Source organism: Enhydra lutris, unplaced genomic scaffold, assembly GCF_002288905.1.
Source record: "Enhydra lutris kenyoni isolate GAN:26980312 unplaced genomic scaffold, ASM228890v2 scaffoldscaffold68, whole genome shotgun sequence".
Classification (NCBI taxonomy): Eukaryota; Metazoa; Chordata; class Mammalia; order Carnivora; family Mustelidae; genus Enhydra; species Enhydra lutris.
In genome coordinates this window covers 5,251,532-5,266,300 of record NW_019154152.1, presented here as the reverse complement: position 1 = coordinate 5,266,300, position 14,769 = coordinate 5,251,532, and the positions used below count along the sequence as shown (strand labels likewise).

Sequence of the window (14,769 nt, the reverse complement as noted above, 5' to 3'; positions counted from 1 at the left end):
CCGACTTGTGATCTTTGTCTGTCAAATAAATAAGTAAAATCTTAAAAAAAAATTTACTTTGGGGCACTTGGGTGGCTCAATCAGTTAAGCAAACGACCCTTGATTTCAGCTCAGGTCACGATCTTGGAGTTGTGGGATCAAGTCCTGCATCGGGCTCTAAGCTCAGCAAGGACTCTGCTTGTCCCTCTCCCCTTGCTCCCCCCCCTGCTCACTTGTGCGCATGGGCTCTCTCTCTCTCTCTCTCTCTCTCTCAAATAAAGAAATAAAATCTAAAAATTTAAAAATAAAAATAAGTAATAAAAGCAATTTACTTGTCCAGCCTGATTTCCCATGTGTCTAACACTAGCTTCTGGGCACATCCATAACAAGAAAATTCACATTTAAATATCTGTTATCTGGTTTCAAGCTTCAGATCTTACAGTCATGCATCCTCCCACACTACCAGGCAGATGTCTTTCTAAACAGATGGGACTCAAGCCATCCCCTCAAGCCTAACAAACTTGCCCTTCTCTATGCCAAAGGGTAAAGGGAGCACATTCCAAAGGTTGAGCCGCGCAGGAACACACCTGGCTGGGGTGTTCCACGATGAGGACTTGTGGTGAGTAGGAGAGATCTGCTCCCCTAAACGCCAAATCCTGGTTTGGTTTTGAGTCAAGGTGAGATCCCCTCTGAGCTGCCACTCACCCACCCTACACGTAACCTACCATTCCTTTCTCTAAAGCCATTAGAAATGTTCCACTGAGTTGGGGGATGTACTCTGACTGAATTAATACAAAAAGCGTGCATGTTCCCAGACACAAATAGGTATCACTTGCTTGGTCAGTTTCACCAGACTGCAAAACACTGCTTCTCAACCCTGGCTGCGCGTTAGCACCCAGATGCCAGGACCCCACCTCCTGAGATACTAACGTAACTAGTCTTGGATGAGACCTAGGCAATGGTGTTGTTTTAAACTTCTAGAATGTTCTAACGTGCAGCCAGAGTTAAGAACCACTGCCACAACACTGAATAGCTAGGAAGCACTCCTAGACGCTCAATAAAAGGAAACTGAATTCAGGAAGGAGAGCTACACGGAAGAGCTGTGTTTCGTTTCTCAGGCTCCCGGACATTCAGGACCTTGGAGCATTCTGGGTCTGGTGCCAGACTTAAGTGGTATGTGTACTGTGTATATTCTGGCGAATATATTTGTGGCTAATCTGTGGTGAGGGGCCGAGGAGAGGATCGCGGTCAGCCCAGGGAATGCAAGAAAGTGCTGCTCCTGAGAAGTGTTGGCCCTGAGCTTCCATGTCACAAAATACTTCAGCCCTTTCAAGTCTATTTATTTGACAGACAGAGATCACAAGTAGACAGAGAGGCAGACGGAGACAGAGGAAGGGAAGCAGGCTCCCCACTGAGCAGAGAGCCCGACGCGGGGCTCAATCCCAGGATCCCGGGATCATGACCTGAGCCAAAGGCAGAGGCCCCAACCCACTGAGCCACCCAGGCGCCCCAGCCCTTCCAAGTCTAAATGGCACAGAAATCTCTGGGTCTGCTGGTCCTGCTCTTCTTATCACACCACTTCCTTTTCTCGTGGTTTCCTTTAAAGAATCCTTAGCCCCTTCAGATACACTCAGCGGATCTTCATGATATTTCTGCTAGGCAGATCCTTGCTACCAAGGCCACAAAGAGACCCTGAGAAGGGGAAATGGAGATAGTCTGTTGAAATACCTGTGTTAGCAGCCAGGGCAAGGACAGACTCCCGACCTCGGGACTTCTGAGCCATCCTTGACTGAGAACCACCCGACCCAACCTGACCCAGGTCCCACCCTGGGATGGTTTGCTCCTAGGAATCTCCCACGTTCCCCCAGCCAGATGACTGGATCTGCCCTTAGGCATACATTCTTGCAAATGGCACTTTTGGCAAATCAAAAGGAAATGTGAGATTCACCCCCAGAAAAATGGTAAAATAAAACATACAGCATGTGTCCCCAAAACTTACACACTGAAGTGACTTTTTTTTTTTTTTTTTTTAGTTTTTAATTAATCTCAATTGACTGCTTTTCTCAGAATTGGCTCTCTAGTGTCTTTTTGAGGTCCTGACTGCCCTAGGCAGTCTGCAAAGGGGTTAGTGAGGCCTTGGCCTTCAATCAAATCTTCCTGACAGCTGCGGGCTTGCAAGGCCAAGTGTTCTGGCCCAAAGACTGATCTCTCACACAGGGTGCCAACGGGAAGGGCCAGAATCTATATCAGCGTGGGGTTCCAGGGGACACTGAAGTAGGATAAACATCATACAAGGGTTGATTCCCAGATAGAAAGTCTTTCCTTGGGGTGCCTGGGTGGCTCAGTGGGTTAACCCTCTGCCTTTGGCTCGGGTCATGATCTCAGGGTCCTGGGATCAAGCCCCACATCAGGATCTCCGCTCAGCAGGGAGCCTTCTTCTCCCTCTGTCTCTCGCAAATAAATAAATAAAACCTTTAAAAAAAAAAAAGTCTTTCCTTCTCCACCACTTGAAAAACGAGTTCTGTCTGTACTTATCCAGTGGCTTTTATGCTGACCTCTTTTATGTTTAATCAACAGCCATTCCCCCTGCACTATAATGGAGCATCTCAACAGCTGTCCCCTCCATGTCAGGGCTTAGCGCAAGTTACTCCTTGGTCAGCCAAGCAGACATCAGCAGGTTAATCACACAAAGGGTCATCAGTGTCAAAGGACCCTGATGCCATCTGTTTCCCAGGATGTCCTTCTGTACAACTGATAGCACCAGCCTTAAAATGCAAACGGACCATGAACACCTGTCTGCCACGTGTGCTGTATCCTCTAAGACTATTCAACACCCAGCCCACTCAGCCCCATCCAGTTGCTGGCTAGTTCTGAATTCTGTTTTATTCCCAGCATAAGCAACAACCGTAAGCAACGCTCTTTGCAGTCCCTAACTCCAGGACTAAAGCTCCAACAGATGGTTCTGTTTTGTAGAGTCAAAGGAGGTTGTTAACGGAAGGTTTCTGTTTGAACTTCTTAGTCTCTCAAGCAAAAGGTGGTGGGGGGGGTTACCTAACTGAGATGCAATCACACATTTGAATTTTCAGAATAAGCAGTTTTACCTAATTCTAGGACAGAGATACTTACAGCATTAAAGAAATGGTTATAAGTCTTTCAAATCAAGACCAAAGATCTTAAAGGGGACAAGTCAATGCTAGAAATGAGTAATAACAATGATGTCTGTCTCTTTAGACTAATGGAGAATTTATATCATGAATGATCCCACAAAAACTGAAACACTTTACCTGGTTTTCTGTCAGAGAGTGTGATTTCTAGGGGGCCAGGAAACACAAATCTCTGATCCCCTTTTTGTTTTAATGAGTATGTTTTCATCAAAGGAAGCAAAAGGGCGGGTCAGCAGCTGATAAGTGAAGGAGCACTGCCATTTCCAACTGTTTTCCTTACCAAGACAATTATGACCATCATGAGCCAACTTGAAGCCATCAAAACAAGTGCAGCGATAATTGCCTGGAATATTCAAACAGTCATGGACACAGCCTCCGTTGAGTTCATTTTCACATTCATCAATGTCTGAGGAATAAAACAGAAGTAAGTAAGAAGAAGTAAAGAAGGGGCCATTTCTTTAGGATGGAGATAGAAGTATTTACCCTCTAACCAGTCATCCCACTTCCAGGAATCTACCCTCAAGAAACATCTCCAACAACAGGAAAAATAACATGCATAAGGTTACTCAAAGCAGTATTCTTTGTAATCACAAAATACTAGAAACAACCTAACTGCCCACACATAGGAAAGTGGTTGAAGAACTATGGTACATTTATTCGATGAAGTACTGTGCAGCTATTAAAAAAAAAAAAAAAGGAATGAGAAAGATCTCTGAACTGATTTGGGGTGATTTCTAGGATATGCTACTAAGTTAAAAAATCAAAATGGAAAAGAGTATCTGTAGTTTATTATCATGTCAAAAAAATCGGGGAATATGAAAAACACACACATTCCAGAGCACTTTTTGGCAGAACTTGACAAACTTATCCTAAAATGTATACTGAAATGCAAAAGACTCAGAAGAACCAAAACAATATTGAAAAAGCAGAACTTTCCTTTGATTTGGAGGATTTTCACTGACCAAAAAGCTACAGTTATCAAGACAGTGTGGTACAGGCATAAAGAAAAACATACAGATCAATGGAACAGGATAGAGAATCCAGAAATAAACCATCATATATCTGTGGTCACTTGATTGTAGATAAGAGAGCTAAGGCAATTTTTTGGAAGAAATGACAGTCATTTCAACAAACGGTGCTGAGACAACTGAATGTCCATATGCAAAAAGATGAATTTAGACCATTAACTCACACCTACACAAAAATCAACTCAAAATGGATCAGGCTCCTAAATGTAAGAGATAAAACTATAAAACCTTTAAGATAAAACATAAAGCTTTTATGAGGAAAATCCAAGACCTTGGATTAGGTAAAGATTTCTTAGCTACAACACCAAACATACAATTCATAAATTTTAAAATTAATGAATCAGAGTTTATAAAAATTTAAAACTTTTAAAACTTTTAAGGAATGCCTGGGTGGCTCAGTCGGTGTCGGAGCCTTTGGCTCAGGCCATGATCCCAGGGTCCTGGGTTTGAGTCCCACATTGGGCTCCCTGCTAAACTCAGCAGAGAGCCTGCTTCTCCCTCTGCCTGCTGCCCACACCCCACTTGCGCGTGCTCTCTTTCTCTGTTTCTCTGACAAATAAATTAAATCTTAAAACACACACACACACACACACACACACACACACACACACACACAAAATAAATAAAATGAAGACAAGCCACAGATTGGTGGAAAATATTTGCAAATCACATACCTCATAAAGGATTTACAAAGAACTCTCATAACAATAATAAGACAAACAACCCAATTTCACAATGGGCAAAGGATTTGAATAGACATTTCACCAAAGATGATATAGGAATGGGTAATAAGCATATGAAAAGACAGTCAACATCATTAATTATTATGGGAATTCAAATTAAAACCACAATGAGATACCATTTCACACTCACTAGAACAGTTTTGATAAAAAGGCAATAACAAATGTTGAAAAGGATGTGGAGAAATGGGAACCCTCATACATTGCTGATGGTAAAGTAAGATGGCACAGACACTTTGGAAACAGTGTAGCAGTTTCTTAAAAGGCTAAACATAAATTTCCCATGCAATCTAGAAATTTCTATATACTTCTAGGTATATATTCACGAGAAATGAAAAATTATGTCTACACAAAGACTTGCAGGTAAATGTTCATAACAACATTATTTATGACAGCCCCAAAGTGGAAACAACCTACATATCCATCAACTGGTGAATGGATAAACAAAATATGGTATACCCATTCAATAGACTATTAGGCAACAATAAAAAGGAATAAAATGCCTGTACAGGCTACAACATGGATGTGCCTCAAAAACATGGTAGGTGAAGGAAGCCAAAAGCAAAAGACCACATATTGTATGATTCTATTTATATGAAATATCCAGAAAGGCAAATCTGTAAAGGCAGGAAGTAGACTAGAGGTTGTCCGGAACAGGGCTGGGAATAAGGGATCTTACTGAGAAGAAGAAAATGTTTGAAAATTGAATTATGTGATAGCTGCACAACTCAGCTAATTTACTCAAAATCAATTATTTGTATACTTACTTTGAATTGGTGGATTTTATGGTATGTAAATTAGAATTCACTAAAGTAGTTCAAAAGAAAATACACATTTATCAGGGCCCCTAGTGGCTCAGTCAGTTAAGCATCTGACTTTTTTTTTTTAATTTAATTTAATTTAACTTTTTCAGTGTTCCAAGATTCATTGAAACATCTGACTCTTGATTTCAACTCAGGTCACAATCTCAGGTGGTGAGATGAAGTCCCACATCAGGCTCCACACAGATTATGGAGCCTACTTAAGATTCTCGCTCCCTCTCCCTCTGCCCTCCTCCACGCACTCATAGTTATTCTCTCTCTCTCTCTCTCATTCTCTCTCTAAAAAAAAAAAAAGAAGAAAGAAAAGAAAAGAAAATACACATTTATTTGCAAAAGAAATCTAGGAAGCAGGGAAGATAAACCTGGTTTATCTTCTAGAAACTAGAGAGACTGGTGATCCATGGTGTGTTGGAAGAGGTTGAAAAGGAAGAATGAGATACAGGGGAACAGGAATGGGGAGAGGGAGTAATACTTCTCTGTGTATGCCATTTTGTATAGTTCTGAATCTCAGAACCATAGTGATATACTCATTAATACATACATACATACATACATACATAAGGACATACCTATGTACGTATGTACATACATACAATCAACCAGTATACAGAGGTGGGGGGAGGGGAACAGATAAAAACAGGGTACAAAGAGAAACAAATGAACTTAGCTATATAACAAATGAATAACAACCACACTGAAGGATAGGTAGAAGAAAAGTACTAGCCAAGTAACTTTGAAAAACATCTTGGCTGAATGTTGTAAGGCTAAAAATAAAAAGAGCTGTATACAGATACTGTACTCTAACTAATAAATCTGTTTCACTTGCAAGGCTATGGATAGTAGTTTTGTAGATTATTTATGTGTATACTTGGACTGAACAAACAGGTAACTAACTGTATTGCAGATAATGAGAGTCATCTTTCTCACTGTTGGAGAAAGAAGTTATGAAAAAGCAAAGAGGGAGATCAGATAGATTTTGTGGCATTGCTTTGGAATCCAAAGCATCAGTGTAAGCCATTGTTTTTAACATAGATGCAAGTGGATATATATAAGGAATAACTATAGATAAATGTATATGTATGGGTTAGGATACATACTTAGATTTCTTAGATCTGTGTACTGAAAGAGCCTAGGAGCAATGACATCCGAGTAACAATGAGAATACCAAACTTGGCTTCTGTGCACCATTTTCCAATCAAAGGAACTGGGGCTCGTTGGAGAAGTGCTTAGTTCCAGGGTCGGGGAAGGGAAAATACAAGATGAGTCTATGGTATCTTATGGTACCAGAAAACCAGGAATTTCTCAAAAAAGGATAAGAGCATGTCAAAAGGACACAGGAAACAATGTGAAAGAGTGCCCAATGGGTAAAGCTGGAATAATTTGGGCGCCAAATAAATTATTATACATATAATTAAATACCCATGAGTCCATCTTGGCATAAATACATAAATCAATGTATAAACAGGGGAGAAGCAAAAGACCTTCCTTACAGAAGAATCTCAATTAACAGATGTATAAGGGATGAGGGAAATACAAAATTACTAGTTATTACATCACAGTAATAACTGTTGCAGGCAAGATCCACAGTTGGATGATAAAATCAGTGGGCAAAGATTTGAAACAGGATATTAACACAGACTAGAAGTATCTGCCCTAAGATGTGAGTTCACTGCAAAATGAAAAAAATTGTAACACTGCAGTGGAGAAACCCAGGATGAACCATCTTAATCAGGGGATCAAGGTTAAATACCACCAGTAATGGGACATAGTAACATCATGTGCCTCTTCCCCCAAACACCCTCTCCCCATAGGATACGCTAACAAGCACACAATACCACTTCTGCAGCAGCCTTGCCAAAAAGCTTTACTTTTTGTGTCATTGCAATGCATAATCCTTATTTTATTGTGAGAAAACATGGGACATTCTCTTATGGGGTCAATTCCTACTGTATCAATTCTTATCATGAAAAACAAGGTAAACAAAAGAACAGAGCCTCACTCATCCCAAGTGTCGAAGTCACGGAAAAACTAGGAAAAGACAAGAACTGTCAGGGTTGGAGGAGACAAAGGAGACACAACAACTAAATGTAATGTGGGACTCTGAACTGGAATGGTCTGGGGGTGGAACATTAAGAAAAAACTGGTGAAATCTGACTGAGGTCTATAGCTTAGCTAGAAGTATTGAGCCAATGTTAATTTCCTGGTTTTAATATTGTACTATGGTTATATAAGTTGTTAGCACCAGGGTAAGATAAGCTTAAATCGGGTGTGAATTCTGCACTATTTTTGCAACTTTCATGAAATTTAAAACCATTCCAAAATTTAAAAAAAATTTTTTTAAACAGCTCCTCAATACAAAGGCCAAGTTTAGATTCATCCTTGTTAAATCTGATTCAGTTCCCTAGACTGAGAAGTAAGAACAACACAATGAACACTGACCGCTGAAATGTCCCATCTCCAAAGTCTGGGATATAAACAAAGATCATTTAGAATAAAACTTCATTTCTTCAAAGCCACTTGGAATTATAGTATTTTTAAAATACTTATTCAGGGTCCATATTTTCATTCCTCCAACATTTTGGCAGAAAAAACTATGGAGGATAAAATTCTGGCCACTCTGAGCAAACCCACTTCCTATCCTTATACTTAAACAGCAGCAGTGAAGCTGACAATAAACACAACAGAAATGATACCAGGGTTGGACCCAAAAGGTTTAAACAAGTGAGCCAGGGAACACACATAAAAAAATTACATCTTTAAAAACCTACATCTTCGAACTCTTGCAATCTTTATTTTCTCACCTTTTCTTTCTTGGAAGAAAGTTTCTGCTTCCCAACACTTGTACCAAGAAATCTGAACTAAACAGGGACATCCTTACTCACTAGCTTTGTAGGTATTCAAAAGTATTATAAGTATGTAAAAGATCATATCCCTCTGGTGTTTCAGTTTTAAATAACATTACAAAGAATATATACCCCTTGTTAACAGTGATTACCTGTGGATAAAGGAATAAGAGGGTCTTTAATTTACTATTTCATATATTTTCTGTATTGTTTTTTTTAACAATATATATTATTATTATTATTTTAAAGCCAATTTAAATACATAAAAGCAACAACTCCAGTCAATCATTATTTTAAACTAAATAGTAGACTTCTCAATGATAAACTGTCAGTGATTCAATTTCATGTGTTATATGTTGAGCTCAACAGCTAAGAATAAGGAAATTCTTTCTACTTGTCATTCCACATCATTTGCTAAATATGTACTCTATCTCAAAGAACCCATGGCAGTTTCTGCACCACCCCCACTCCTAGAGAATATACAGTGACTAGAACACCAGTGAAAAAGTAAACATTTTTCCCCCCAAACAGGGCAAGAACATGTGTGAACTCCAGTACTGTAAGTTTAATATTTAATACAGTGAGGATGTGATAGAGAGGAATTGGAGGAGAGATGTTTCAGAGAGAGGTAGCCTTTTGGCTTCCCATGATGTAAGACAGAGAAAGAGAGAGATGGCTGCCTGACTCTGGGAGGACATGATCTTAGAGAAACACAAGGGCTCTAAGGATAGGCTACCAACCTCATTCACTGTAAATGTGACTGTGAGCACACCTCGTCTGATAGGAGAATCAAGTTTTGCTTCTCATGCACAAAGAAAAATATAAATATTGGGATTTCTCACCCACCAATGAAGGACATCAGGACGCTGAGTGAATATAAGAGATATGGGTCCAGGGACAGAGCTAGGGTAGACATCTGACTTTCTTCAACCTGCAGGTTAGCTCTGTGGTTATGGCCACAATTCTCTTTCCCAATTCCCCAGGGGCCTCAGTGTCTCACATCTGAGGGATAGGAATGGCTCAGAGTTCCCTGAAAGAGAAGAGCCCTGCCAGCTCCAACATGCCATGATTCCATTCCCAAGAATAGCCTCTTCCAGTGAGTGCCCAGTGTCTGGACAGTTCTGAATTTCAGAGTTCCTGACACTGGCCCAGAACACAAGATGGCAGAGTCCAGACTTTTGGCTCAAAGATCTAGAACTCTAAGGGTTTAAAATACCCTTTTGCACACCTTTCAGGTATGAGCATGCAGCTCCAAATGAGGCAGGCCCTTGGTATAACTCTAAAGCTTGGGAGGTCACAACACCAAAAACAGTCCAAAGCCATGAGCAAAACGGAGCCTCCAGAGCCAGCAGGGGAAGGCAGAACTCCCGCCCTCAGACTCAGGGCAAGGGTGTAAACTGCCCCAGGAAGGGACAGAAGTGGCTGTCCTGATCCACAGGGCTGTTGACTTTCTGCCCCCAAACTGAGTAGGACCAAAAATGCTAAAGCACCTCTTTTCCTCTTCACAAGCTAGACGAAAGGGCATTTTGGAACCACATAAAACTATATGATCTATTGGGGAGGGTATGTGCTATGGTGATGCTATGAAATGTGTAAGCTTGACGATTCACAGACCTGTACCCCTGGGGCAAATAATACATTATATGTTAACAAAAAGAAATTTACTACTTCCTGGGGGGGTGAGGGGAACTATATGATCAGCTCTAGGGAAGACCCGATATTCCTAGTCCTCTAAAGGTCTGAAATGCACTTCAGAAGGTGGGGGTATGACCTGGGGGGCAGGGGAGGAGCACTTTTACCACCATGAGTGGCCACCACATGAACTGAGGGGGTGAGGGCCTTCACCTGCTGGCCCATTTACCACAGGTCCCCAAGTTGCTTACCCTCACACTGCCTGCCCTCTCCCTGGTAGCCAGGCTTGCAGGAGCACTTGTAGGAGGTGAGTGTGTTCTGACAGAGGGCGTTGGTGTGGCAGTCATCCAGCCCTTGGGCACACTCGTCCACATCTGCAAAAGGGCACAGCAAGCTCCTGGTACGGTGCCCCAAGCCCTTCCTGATCTGGTCTAGGCTATTCTCTAGCTTCACCTCCTGCCAGCCCACCCCACTTCACTCCTCACCCGCTAAACTCCTCAGGAGACCCTGGGATGAACCATTCCACTTCCAGCCTCCTGTTCCCAGGCACAACCTGTTCCCTCTCACCAGACTACTCCCCCACACACCCTTTCTATTCGTCTGCAAGACTCAGCTCCAATCTACCTTCTCCAGGAAGCCCATCATGATCCCCCAGTGTAGGTGGTGTCCCCCACAACCTGCTGTCATATTTATCTCCTTTCATAGCACATATCACACAGGATTGTCACTGCTTTCCTGCCAGTCCTCCCCTCTAGATGTGTCCTGATTACAGACTGCATCCTTGATGCCAAGCACAGTGCCCGGCACATGATTAGGCATTAATAAATGCCTGTTGAAGGAAAAGACCAGGTTGGCAAAAACAAAACAAACTGGAACAAAAAACCCAAAACCTGAGAACAAGCAGTGTCAGCTTTCTCAGGGGTGGGGGTACGTGGGGAAAGCTCGCCCTGGGCTCTGAGCTCACCATCCTGAGCTCTCAGATGGCGCAAAGTGGGAATGGTTTCCACACCCCATCAACCGCTGCCCGCCCTCTCAACCTGGAAACCGGCCTTGGCTGAAGTATTTCCTGGGTTGACACCACTCCAGGATGTTAACTAAAAAACAAAAGTTTTGAAAATACTGCAAGTCCAGTTAGCGCAGCACGTCCAGAGGACTTACCTCTGACCGCGGGGGGGAAATCCGGGTTTGCCGGGGCTTAAGGCTCAGGATAAAACAGGATCCTCAACCCGTGCCCGTTTCTCAGAGAAAAAACCGGACCCTGAAGCCTACAGAACTTCCTGGCTCCAGAAGAAAGAAGGAGCAAAGCTGCCAGGACCTCACGGAGGTACCGCGGCCGGGACCCTCAGTTTCCCCATCTACACAAATGAGGAGCTGGACCCTGAGAGTTGGGTGCCCTCCGTCCTTCTCAGTGGGCGGGAGTCGGCCCAGCCGGCGACTCTCCGGGAACACCCCGCAGCGGGACCGGGGCGAGAACTGTCATGGGCCCCGGGTCCGAGGCCGGGAGGCGACACTCAGGCCCTGGGCCTCTAGCCCAAGCAGTCGTGGTGCCTTGGCCGGGCCACCGGGTGAGGTCCCAAGGGAGCGGGGGCCACGCGGATCTCCCGCAGCGAAGCCCACCCCGGCTCGCCCCGCGCGATCCCACCGGGGGACCCAGGACCCCGTCCCGGCGCCGGCCCCGCCCGCCCCTGCCAGGTGCGTGTCGAGGCCCCGGAGGTGCTGGCACTCACCTTCTGGCGGCCCCGGGGAGAGGCCCCGGCCGGGCGGGATGGCGGTGGTCAGCAGCAGCGGTAGCAGCAGCGGCAGCAGCAGCGGCAGCAGCAGCGCCCGGGCGGTCCCGGGACAGCCGCGGCCCAAGCCCCCCATGAATGGCGCGGCGGCTGCGGGCAGAGGCGGCGAGCGTGGCTGCGGCTCCGGGAGGTGTGCGCGGGCGCCCTGCCCGCTGTGCTCTGACACCCCCGGCCCGGCCCCGCCCGGCCCCCGAGCCCCGGGCCTCATTTTCACACGGTCCTCCGCGGGCCAGGGCGGGCGGCGCGGGGGCAGTGCCGCCCCTCCCGGCCCCCTCCCTTCCCCCTCCGGGCGCTGGGCGGAGGGGGCGCGGCAGCGGTGGCCCGAGGGCGGCTGTCAGCCTGGCCAGGAGGGCCCGTGGCCCTAGCGCAGGCCCCAAGCCCCGTCACCAAACCGCCAGCTCCGCACCCCCGCCCCACTCCAGCCTTCAGAGCCTCATGCTCTGCCTGTTTGCAGTGTCATACAACTTGACCCAGTCCCTCTTGTGGGACAGATAGCACTCTGTCTATTCCCACAGGAGGCTCCCAGAAAGTGTCCTGTGTAGCTCAGAATCTTACAGTCCCCCAACCCTAAAGCCACCTGTCGGGCTTTCCCACTCTCCACGTGAGAAGGGTAATGTGGTTGGAGTGAGCAATTCCACATACTTCTGACCCTCAGGAACCTAAGGAGAGGACCACCCACCTCAGCTTGCTGCTCACCTTCTCAAGCACGCTGCACCCTTCTCCATGCTGCCCAAGCCAGGCCTTTTGTGATCCCCAGCCCCAAGCAGGGACCCACTGGTCCCACGGCCCTGCAGTGTGCTTAGACTGTTCCTCTCTGGTACACCGCTGGGCCTAGAACACAGTAGAAATTGTTCATCTCACTTAACACTGGTTAAATGTATTTATAGGGCAGCCTAAAAGGTGAAGAGAAAGGGGGCTAGCGGTCAAAGGTGAGCCAGCAGGGACAGGAGACAGCACCAGTTTTGCCTGGGTCACACGTGGTGTCTATGACCACCTGAACTCATAAACATCAGGTCTGGCCAGCTGCAAATACAGGCAGCTCCTGGCAGCCGGCCCTCCAAGCAAGACAGTCCTTACAAGGGAACACATGCATACAGGAACATCCCACACGGCCTCTTGCCATGAGCCCACTACACTCAGCATCACTCCAGGAACAAATGTAGCAACGATTCTGAGATGCTGTTGTTGAACACCATACTGAGAGGTTTTAATCAGAGTGTCTCTTTATTAAATTTTCTCCTATGCATACATATATATACATACATGCATATACATGTATGTTTGTATGTACGTGTGTATATATTTACAGGAGAAAATTTAATAATGAATGTATATGAATAGTGGATACACACACACACACACACACACACACACACTCCTTTGGTAATCAGAAAAAAATAAGCGTCACAAAAAACACCCACCTAGCTCATGCACAAGAACGTGTCTTCCTAGGGTCCATCCCTTTCCAGGGCACCCCGCTTTGTAGCACACCCCCACCTCTCCCACCCCACCCCCCATCTGCTGCCCCTGTCTTTCCCATGCCTATGTGAAGAATGCCTCCTCTTTGGGCCTTCATTGCTAGTGCGGCTGCCTGATGGAGAATCTGAGAAAATAACTTTTCTGTGGTTGTTTTTCTTTTGACCTTTTCATCCCCCAGTGAAGGCAGGCAGGTTGCATCCCTTTTTCTGTCTTTTGCCCCTCCCTCCTATCCCCTTTTGTTTGGTTCCGAGAGAGACACTCAGCTATTTCTGGTCATAAGGATGGTTTTTACACATTTGTAAATCTTCACTTAGTGAAACGTTCCCTCCGCCTTTGTCTTTGTGTCCTTAATGGTAGCCATAAATTACCGCTTTCTTTTCTCTGCGCTGCATCAGGCTTCATTGCTTTTGAAATGATCAAAGTTATTTTCTTTTAAAATCCAACTAGAAACTGCCCATTGTGTGGCACAGACCTCGTTAGCTCCAGTCAAAGCATATAAATACATAAAGCTACCCATTAAACTCTACAGGCGCCTCCTCCAGCCCTTGTGCCTGGTAAAGAAATAAGACCTGTGCTGTTCTTCCCCTTCACTATTTCCCCAAGTTTATGTTTCAGTAAGAATACAAATTAATTATGATAAGACCCAGTGCTTTTTCGCCTAAGAGGGTCAGTTTTTGTCACGTTTCCCGGAAAAGTTCACTACTGGCATAAATCTCAAAAAATGTTCTGAATTCTGTTTTGTTTGCCCCGACTTCCATACAAATGTGCTTTCAGCTGGTTGGCTCCCAGACTCCTGGGCAACCTTTCTGACACTTCAGATTAAAGTCAGTATGGTTTCCCAACTGGAAATTTCCAGAGGAGAAAGGCTCCAGGAGAAGTTTGTGTTCTAATGTCAGTGTTTTTGGTGTTCCAATGTCAGGAGGGACGCGGTGGGCCCTGCACTAGCTGCCGTCTGCCCTCTATTGTCCAGCTGAGGTCCCCACAAACTTCTCTGAGAGGCCACAGCCCCTGTCCCTGGACTGAGGCTGAATCTGCTTCTCCTTCTGCCGCTCCTTTCCCTCAGGTCTTATTCTGGCTTATTCTGGCTTATTCTGGCTTCTGGCACCAGTGAAACTGTGGAGGCAGAAGACCAGGGTGCCTCCGCACTATGGACAGCTAGGCTAAACTCTGCATTCACTAGACACCTTTCAATGGCCATCTCTTCTGACTCCTTAGCAGCCTTTAGAAACTCTTTTTGGAAACTTTCCCTCCCCTGGATTTTCATCACAGCAGGCAAGCTTCTGGTTTTCCTCCTAC

General features: G+C 45.0%; 1 protein-coding gene across 3 annotated transcripts in view; it reads right to left on the bottom strand.

Moving 5' to 3' along the window:
- Positions 1-12,070, bottom strand: part of LOC111159361 (signal peptide, CUB domain and EGF like domain containing 2) — a 66,469-nt gene extending 54,399 nt beyond the window's left edge. For all 3 annotated transcript variants that reach the window (XM_022521769.1, XM_022521768.1, XM_022521767.1), the window contains exons 1-3: positions 11,935-12,070; positions 10,459-10,581; positions 3,424-3,549 (exon numbers count right to left, since the gene is read on the bottom strand). In XM_022521769.1, the coding sequence (XP_022377477.1) occupies positions 3,424-3,549; positions 10,459-10,581; positions 11,935-12,070 (385 nt within the window). The remainder of the gene's footprint in view (positions 1-3,423; positions 3,550-10,458; positions 10,582-11,934) is intronic.
- Between the last annotated feature and the right edge of the window lie 2,699 nt (positions 12,071-14,769).